Source organism: Ipomoea triloba, chromosome 7 (assembly GCF_003576645.1).
Source record: "Ipomoea triloba cultivar NCNSP0323 chromosome 7, ASM357664v1".
NCBI lineage: Eukaryota > Viridiplantae > Streptophyta > Magnoliopsida > Solanales > Convolvulaceae > Ipomoea > Ipomoea triloba.
In genome coordinates this window covers 26310390-26320018 of record NC_044922.1, presented here as the reverse complement: position 1 = coordinate 26320018, position 9629 = coordinate 26310390, and the positions used below count along the sequence as shown (strand labels likewise).

At 33.7% G+C, this 9629-nt stretch overlaps 1 protein-coding gene across 2 annotated transcripts in view; it reads right to left on the bottom strand.

Moving 5' to 3' along the window:
* Positions 1-9374, bottom strand: part of LOC116025170 (TMV resistance protein N-like) — a 60190-nt gene extending 50816 nt beyond the window's left edge. The window contains exons 1-12 of one of the 2 annotated variants that reach the window (XM_031266288.1): positions 8682-9374; positions 7104-8217; positions 6696-6971; positions 6378-6587; positions 5070-6269; positions 4335-4952; positions 3934-4044; positions 3658-3834; positions 2969-3281; positions 2692-2846; positions 2522-2576; positions 2329-2417 (exon numbers count right to left, since the gene is read on the bottom strand). In XM_031266288.1, the coding sequence (XP_031122148.1) occupies positions 4386-4952; positions 5070-6269; positions 6378-6587; positions 6696-6971; positions 7104-8217; positions 8682-9310 (3996 nt within the window). In that variant the 5' untranslated portion in view covers positions 9311-9374 and the 3' untranslated portion in view covers positions 2329-2417; positions 2522-2576; positions 2692-2846; ... (2 more) ...; positions 3934-4044; positions 4335-4385. Of the gene's footprint in view, positions 1-2328; positions 2418-2521; positions 2577-2691; positions 3282-3657; positions 3835-3933; positions 4045-4334; positions 4953-5069; positions 6270-6377; positions 6588-6695; positions 6972-7103; positions 8218-8681 lie in introns of both variants that reach the window. The other variant, XM_031266289.1, reaches the window with a different exon arrangement.
* Positions 9375-9629: the final 255 nt, after the last annotated feature.

The window sequence follows — 9629 nt, the reverse complement described above, 5'->3', positions numbered from 1 at the left end:
TCAGTTTTTCGCATTCATCTAAACGTAAAACTTCAAGTGACTTTAACTTGCAAATGCTACTTGGAAGAACCTTGAGTTCCTTGCAACCGAAGAAATTTAACTCAACGAGTCTCTCCAAACATCCAATTGATGGGTGTACCTTGACCAAACTTGAACAACGAATTAAGGATACTTTATGAAGAGTCTGTGCTCCAGTGAAGTTTGGGGTTTTCTTAAGTTGTTGACAGTAATCAAGCTTTAAGATCCTCAACCATCTAAAATGTTGTTGAAAAAAAAAAAGTAGAAAAACGTTTAATCAATTTCTATTTTTCTAGTCAAAGTTCTCAATTAAGAAATATGCAATGTTAAAAAAAAAACATTATACATACTAACCTCCATATTGCATTGGAATTCCTTGATATTGCTACCTTCCATGTCTAACTCAACAAGTTTCTCATTGATATTGCTACCTTCCATGTCTAACTCAACAAGTTTCTCACAGTGAAAATCAGCTTCCATGTCTAACTCAACAAGTTTCTCACAGTGAAAATCAGATTGTATGCGACTCAAGTTGCAATTGTGTAATCTAAAAAACCTAAGTTCATTCGACAAATATTTAAAAGATCCACTGAGACACATACCATTCAATATGAGTATTCGTAACTTTACCATCCTTTTGAATACTTGTGTATTCAAAGGCACATTCTCTAGCATGTCAGAATTAACAATCATCCCTTCAATTGCTTCTGTGCCCTAAAAAAACATTTATATAACATTATTTTAGATTTTTGATAATATGAAATCTTTGATTTTAATATAGTTAAGTATAAAAAGCAAATGAATTAACTAGAATAACTCAAATACAAAGAAAATGTGTTACCTTGTTCCCGTGAAAAACATCGAAGACATCCTTTGGGTCAATTAATCTACTTTGTTTGCCAGGCTCTCGTGGAGATTCCTTTCGAACAATTTCTCTTCCCATATCTCGTACTAAATCATGCATCTCAAGACTTTCATCAAACTTTCCATCCCCATTTGTTGTCAACAAGCATCTTTCAATCAAAATTCTTATTCCACTTTTAGCATAAAAACCACAAGCTTCCAATATCATAGAAGTGTCATTTTTGTCATGCCCAATAAAAAAACAAGCAATATCAAGAAAGATATTTCGAGTATCATCATCAAGTGAATCATAACTTATTTTAAGAATTTTTTGAACATCATCATGAGGTATCCCTTTTAATTTCTTAGCATCATCACTCCATTCTTGCACTGATTTTCCACGCAAATGAGAACCTATAATTGTAAGTGCTAGTGGAAGTCCACCAGTATAACTTGCTATCCTTTCAGATAGGTCAATATACTCCTCTAATGGTATAGGAACACCAAAAGCATGCGAACTCAAGAGTTGCAAGGATTCACAAGGGCTTAACGTTTCTACCATGTACTTCTCGTGTGCTTCCAGATCACACAACAACTGAACATCTCTAGTTGTTATTATAATTGTACTCCCTGAACCAAACCAATTCCGTTGTCCTGCTAATGATTCAAGTTGACTAGTATCGTCTATGTCATCAAGAACAATAAGAACACTTTTTGATCGCAGTCTTTGTTTTATCAAACTTATTCCTTCATCAACATTTTTTATTTCAAGTTTCTTTCTGTTAAGTGTTTTGCAAAGAAGTGTCTCTTGTAAACGAGCTAAACCATTATACCCTTCAGAAACTTGTGATCTAATGTTTGCAATAAAGCAGCCGCCTTCAAACTTTTGAAAACTCAAGTTATAAATGGCTTTAGCAAGGGTTGTTTTTCCCACACCACCCATGCCAAAGATTCCAAGCATCTTGATATCATCATGTCTTTGAGCTTGCAATAAATGAAGTATATCTCTGACACGAGATTCAATTCCAATAGGATACTTTGCAACATTCATGTATGTACGACGATTTACTCCCCTCAATACCTCTTCAGTAATTTTTTTGATGAACTTTGCTTCATACCTATCACATTTTTTCAATGAATGTCAATCTAAATCACTAAAGAAATTATAAGTGGAAAACATAAAACTAAGAAATTAAATAGAGCACATGTTACAGTACACGAAATATGTATATTTAGTCTCTCATGGTTCCATTATATTGTTTAATTTGACGTAAACAACTCTTATAATCAATCCATAATTATAATTTCTAAAAGGAATTAATATTTATGACAAATTAGATGTTAACTAGCTGATATCTTATTTAATTAGCTGATTAAGTTAGCTGGTTTGACATAGTATTAGCTAATTGTAAAATGTATTTGGTAAAATTAGATGTTAACTAATTACATATAAAATAACCTACATACAATGGCATAAATATATTATGATATTTACTTGCTGAGGCACCACTGGCTTTGCTTTCTGGTAGCGATACCAATCAACTCCGATCCATTGCCTGCAGTGACCAAAATGAAAGTCCATCGAAAACATATAAACGAATCCATGCCTCGAAAACGTTGGAATAATATAATGCAACAGACAAATGTTTTATTTACATACTTAAAGCAAAATCTTGACATGCAGTGTCACCTTCACTCATAACATGCATGCATCCCTGAACACCAAATCATCAGAGAGTTAATTAATACCAAAAGCATTACCATCTAATCTGAACACCAAATCATCAGAGACAGACACAAAGTGGTAGAGATCAGTGGAGCATAACTAACCTGAAACCCACTTCCCCATCTTTGTTTCTCGGTATGTCAAATACTTCTCTTGGGACCTCAAAGTGAATTCTTTTAAACTCACTTAGCCTCAAACCACTGCAATTTGCATCAACTCTCACCATCTTCTTATTCTTCTTAATTATTGTTAATTCTTCCTGTATTCGCAACATTGCTAAATTAAATCATTTTGTACCCTCCAATTTCATAACATTAATTAAGCTATACATACTAGCTACACATCATAACCCAATAAAAATACTTAAAGGAAAAACTTAACTCAGAAATGCAACTTGCTTATTGTGTCTTCTCCTACTCCAACCATCCTGCTCTTATACACTTGTTGTGCATACTATACGTACACCTCCAATCATTCTTCAGACCTCAAAATCAATTCTTTTACTCTATACATATGGGTCCACCTTGCTTTGTTCCTTCACTTTCAGCACACTGGATGGCTCATGTACTTCAATTCTTATATGTGACTCTTTGCATCCTGTACGTACAATTCTAACTTGAGGCTTTTTGGTACAATTCTTGATCTCTGATCCCTTTTGTTTCCACCATCCAATTGACTCATTAATCTATATATCCTGTACGTACAAGTCTGGCTTAAATATGTATAGTATTTTATATGGTTGTTATATGCACTACTACATAAACACCTTTTAAGGTTGGTTATTTTCTAAATACAACATTGGTTATTTTGCGACGTAGTTCTTGCCGTCGTCAATTTTTTAAAATTGACGTCGTATTTCATTTAAAAAAAATACGATGTTGATTTTTTTTAAAAACCCACGATATATCTCTTTCTCTTAAAAAAAAAGAAAAAAGATTCATATGCAAAACAGAGGTTTAAAACCAAAGATTATCAAACAAAAAAAAAAAACCTAAGATTCGGATTGTACATGTGCAACAAAAGAGAACAGACAAATCTCTAAAGATATTAGATATATTTTATGGTCTTACCAACGGGTGTTGAACACAAGAATGCTCAAAATGCACAAATCTGTCAAGTGGGAGACACTTGGGCATAGAGTGAACATGCTGGAAATTAAATATATGAAATGCTCACTTGTTGAAGAGTAATTGCAGAAACTCAAAATGTGGACTGTTATGATCTCCAATTACTGTCAAAAGATTATCCTGCAAACAAGAGAGTACTCTTATCAAATTCTGATGATGAATAACCCAACTAAAAGAATACTAATGGAAAATCAATCCACTACAGGTCTGACTTGTGACCTGTCGGTTCAATTCTTGATCTTCCTTTTATTTTCATCCTCCATTTGATTCCATCTCCATCCAAATGGTATAAAAATCACTCTTAATTGCTTTGATCAAATTAAATTGTACCTGTCCACAGTCCACACACAAAAGCAAATAAAAGCTCTTTGAACCTAATCATTAAATTTTAAGCATAAAAATATGATGTAAAATAGGAAGAAATATAAAAGTAAGTTAAGTCATCTTTTTAATTAGTTAATTACCTTTTAATCAAAATAAATAAAATATAAAAAAAATGTGGTAATTCAAATACTACAGTCGGTTCATTCATAAATTATAAACAATAAATAAATATTAAAATGACATTCAATGAACAAGAAAAGATGTAATGTTAAAGAGGTGTGGGCGGATATACTTACAATATGTTACAATAATAATAATTCTTTTTGCAGCAAATTAAAAGGTGAAGATTATAACCGCCTCTGCCTGATAGATCTGCCGCCTTTGCCTATCTGCGCCTTCCTTTTCCTCTTCCTTTGTGCATTATCATCTCCCAGGCTCATAACAGAAGGAATCAATCCCCTTGTGATTGGAAGGAAACGCCTTTGCCTGCCTCTACCTATCTGCATCTTCCTTTTCCTCTTCCTCTCTCCATCTTCCTTATTATAGGAAGGAATGCATCCCCTTGTGGATGGAAAGAAACGCACTTCCCCTTCTCTGTTTCTATATATTTCACCTACACAAAATATCTTCTGCCAATCATGGACTTCTACATGCACCTCCAATTCTTCTCCCATCATTGTCATTGGAACGCGAAACAAGCACCACTGCTTTTGCTTACGTTTGGGTTCCATTAGAATCCAATTAGCACCACTGCTTTTGCTTCTCACACTCAAATCAATTCTATTACCACCATCATCCGCATAATCAATTTCACTGGGATCAATCACATTGTGCAGGATTTGAAGGACTCCAAAACCGCAGAATATTCTACCCCAGCCAACTACTTCCACATAAATATAATATTTGGGATGTACCTACATTACGGAATACAGACATACAATATAACAATTAATAATACCATAACTATTACCATCTATTCTAATATAATATCAGATCGAGATGAAGGAAACATATATATATAATTAACTAACCTTGAACCACTTTTCAATCGAAGGAATCCTCAAACCGCTGCAATTTGCTATCCCAAGACTACGTAAGGATCCAACACTCTCCAAGCCTAAAAGTTCAACCAAACTTTTGCAGTTCTGAATATCTAGATATTCAAGTCTTTTCAAGTTGGATAGATCTGCTATCTTTTCTAATGAGACACAATTCTTTGCAGAGAGTAGCGACAAATTAGGAGGAAGTTGTGGAAGTGATCTAAGATTCTGCAGATCGTCCAAGAAGAGTCTCTCCAAATTGGAATATTGATGGCAAAGGCTTAATAGTAAACTTTGAAGATAATAACTTCCCATTAAATCTATTTCATTCAACGAGGAGGACAAACTCCTAAGAGCAATTGGAAAATCTTCTTCATGCAAATAGTTGTCGGGAATACTCAAAGCATTGCAATTCCTTATGTCAAGCTCTTTTAAGGATGAAAGACTCTCCATCTTTGGAAGCTCAACCAAACTTTCACAGTTTTCAAGATCCAACATTTCAAGTTTCTTCAAGTTTGATACAATTACTATTTTTTCCAATGAGACACAATTTTTTGCAGAGAGCTTCACCAAACTAGGAGGAAGTTCTACAAGTACTCTAAGATTTTGGAAATTCTCCAAGTAGAGAGCTTTCAAGTTTGAAAGATGACAAAGGCGGAATGGTAAGCTTTGAAGATAACAACTTCTTCCTGATAAATTTAAAGATACCAATGAAGTCAAATTCTCAATAACTTCAAAGGAGCACGGATTTGCAACTGAAGGTGGAAAAAAAGCAACACCATCACGTGATTTCTTAGTGTACTGATATAGATCCAGTTCCTTTAGATTTCTCAAACATCCCAAAGAAAATGGTATATGTGAGATGTCAGTTCCACGAGCACGTAACTTTCTTAGTTGCTCTAATTTTCCCAAGTCAATTGGAAGCTCCCTAAGTTTCAGGCAAAAATTCAAATGTAAAACTTCAAGTGATTTTAACTTGCAAATGCTACTTGGAAGAACCTTGAGTTTCATACACCCTTCAAAATCTAACTCAACAAGTCTCTTCAAACTTCCAATTGATGGGTGTACCTTGACCAAATTTAAACACCAATAAAAACATACTTCTTGAAGAGTATGTGCCCCAGTGAAGTTTGGTGTTTTCTTAAGTTGTTTACAATTATCAAACTTTAAGATCCTCAAGCATCTAAAATGCTGTTGAAAAAAAGTAGAGAAAGGTTTAATCAATTTCTATTTTTCAAGTCAAAGTTCTTAATTAAGAAATATGCAATTAATGTTGAAAGAAACATTAGACATACTAACCTGCATACTGCATTGGAATTCTTTGATATTACAACCTCCCATGTCTAACTCAACAAGTCTCTCCAAACTTCCAATTGATGGGTGTATCTTGACCAACTTCGAACAATAATGAAAGGATACTTTTTGAAGAGTATGTGCCCCGATGAAGTTTGGTGTTTTCTTAAGTTGTTTACAATAATCAAACTTTAAAATCTTCAAGCATCTAAAATGCTGTTGAAAAAAAGTAGAAAAAGGTTTAATCAATTTCTATTTTTCTAGTCCAAGTTCTTAATTAAGAAATATGCAATCAATGTTGAAAGAAACATTAGACATACTAACCTGCATATTGCATTGGAATTCTTTGATATTGCTACCTTCCATGTCTAACTCAACAAGTTTCTCACAACGAAAATTAGATGGTATGCAACTCAAATGGCAATTGTGTAATCTAAGCAACCTGAGCTCATTGGATAAATATTTAAAAGATCCGCTAAGACACATACCATTCAATATGAGTATTCGTAACTTTACCATCTTTTTGAATATTTGAGTATTCAAAGGCACATTCTTTAACATGTTAGAATTTACAATCAATCCTTCAATTGCTTTTGTGCCCTATAAAAATAAAACATTTATATAACAATATTTTAGATTTTAGATGTTTTGAAATCTTTGATTTTAATAAAGTTAAGTATAGAAAGCAAATGAATTGACTAGAATAATTCAAATACAAAGGAACTGTGTTACCTTGTTCCCATGAAGAACATCAAAGACATCCTTTGGGTCAATCATTCTACTTTGTTTGCCCGGCTCACGTGAAGATTCTTTTCTAACAATTTCTCTTCCCAAATCTCGTACTAAATCATGCATCTGAAGCGTTTCAAACTCTCCACCTCCATATGTTGTCAACAAGCATCTTTCAATCAAAATTCTTATTCCACATTTAGCATAAAAACCACAAGCTTCCAATATCATAAAAGTGTCATTTTTGTTATGCCCAATAAAAAAACAAGCAATATCAAGAAAGATATTCTGAGAATCATCATCAAGTGAATCATAACTTATTTTAAGAATTTTTTGAACATCAGCATGAGGTATCCCTTCTAATTTCTCAGCATCATCACTCCATTCTTGCATTGATTTGCCACGCAAATGAGAACCTATAATTGTAAGTGCTAGTGGAAGTCCACCAGTATAACTTGCTATCGTTTTGGATAGTTCAATATACTCCTCTAATGGTATAGGAACACCAAAAGCATGCCAACTCAAGAGTTGCAAGGATTCATCATGGCTTAACGTTTCTACCATGTACTTCTCATGTGCTTCTAGGTCACTCAACAACTGAACATCTCTAGTTGTTATTATAATTGTGCTCCCTGAACCAAACCAATTCCGTTGTCCTGCTAATAATTCTAGTTGACGAGTGTCATCTATGTCATCAAGAACAATAAGAACACTTTTTGATCGCAGTCTTTCTTTAATCAAACTTATTCCTTCATCAACATTATCTATTTCAAATTTGTTTCCGTTCAGTGTTTTGCAAAGAAGTTTCTCTTGTAGACGAACTAAACCATTGTACCCATCCGAAGCTTGTGATCTAATGTTTGCGATAAAGCAACAACTTTCAAACTTTTGAAAACTCAAGTTGTAAATGGCTTTGGCAAAGGTTGTTTTTCCCACACCACCCATGCCAAAAATTCCAAACATCTTGATATCACTATGTTTTTGAGTTTGCAATAAATGAAGTATATCACTCAAACGAGATTCAATTCCAACGGGATACTTTGCAACATTAATGTATGTACGATTCACTTCCCGCAGTACCTCTTCAGTAATTTTTTTGATGAACTTAGATTCATACCTATCACATTTTTTCCAATGAATGCATGTCAATCTAAATTATTAAAGAAAATATAGGTGGAAAATATAAAACTAATAAATTAAATAGAGTACATGTTACAGAACACGAAATATGTATATTTAGCCTCTCATGGTTTCATTATGTTGTTTAATTTGAGGTAAACAACTCTTATAATTACTAAATGGAGTTAATATTTATGACAAATAAATTGAAATACACAGTCCAGATTCTTCTTAACTTGTTTTACCAAAAATATTAATCCATCCGTAAAGATGCATGTATAGATGCTAGGACGCAATTATTAATTAGCGAAACTAACATAATTAATATTATTGGCAATATGAGTTTTTTTTATTGACAATGAGTTAGTGAGCCAAATTGTGACAAATATAACATATACTATTATCACGCAAAAAAAAAAAAAAAAAAAACACACACACACACAAATTTGAAAAGAGGATTACCCGTTTGTCATGGTTTGCAAATCCCACCCGGACAAATCAGCAATAGTAGTGAGTGCAACTTTCCACTCATCAACTTTTTGATCATCAAATCGTTGTCGATGTTGAGTCAATGCCTTACCAAATTCACCTGTTTGTTTACGAACCTCTGAAGGATCAACGTTATAGAATATAGGCAGAACCATCTGTTGCAAATTTTTCTTACAGTCTAGAATCTTCACCAGTTCATCAAGACACCATCTGGATTGGGCATATGTTTTGGAAAATACGATGATGGATATCTTGGACCCCTCGATGGCCTTCAATATCTCATCAGAGATGTTCTCACCTTTACGGATTTCTTCATCATCTCGAAAGGTGTTAATTCCAACCTGACGCAAATCTTCATAAAGATGATCAGTAAAAGATTTTCGTGTCTCTCCTCTAAAACTCAAGAAAACATCATACACCCAGGCAGTAGTAGATGAAGATGAAGAAGAAGAAGAAGAAGAAGAAGAAGAAGAAGGAGAAGAAGAAGGAGAAGGAGAAGGAGAAGAAGAAGAAGATGGAGAAGAAGGAGAAGAAGGAGAAGAAGGAGAAGAAGAAGGAGGAGAAGAAGAAGAAGAAGGAGAAGAAGAAGAAGAAGAAGCCATATTTGAAATTGAGAACGCTATCTTCTATCTTGATATGCTAGTTTCTAAAGATTTAAAGAGCTTGATAAATGCGTGTGCATGTACACAGACGATACCGTAGTGAAAATTTCCTTCCGGCCACTGCCAAGCTCAATGGAAATTTGTTAGGCAATCCAGCGTAAGATTGCTATGTGTACACTACCATATATTTGATTGACTTGGTCGTCTTCTTAATAATTTCCCAATACAGCAATAATAATTCTACTTAATGGGACCATCCACATAAAATAAAAGCATAAAACTTTATGATATTTTCCATCAATCATGGTACAGGATCATT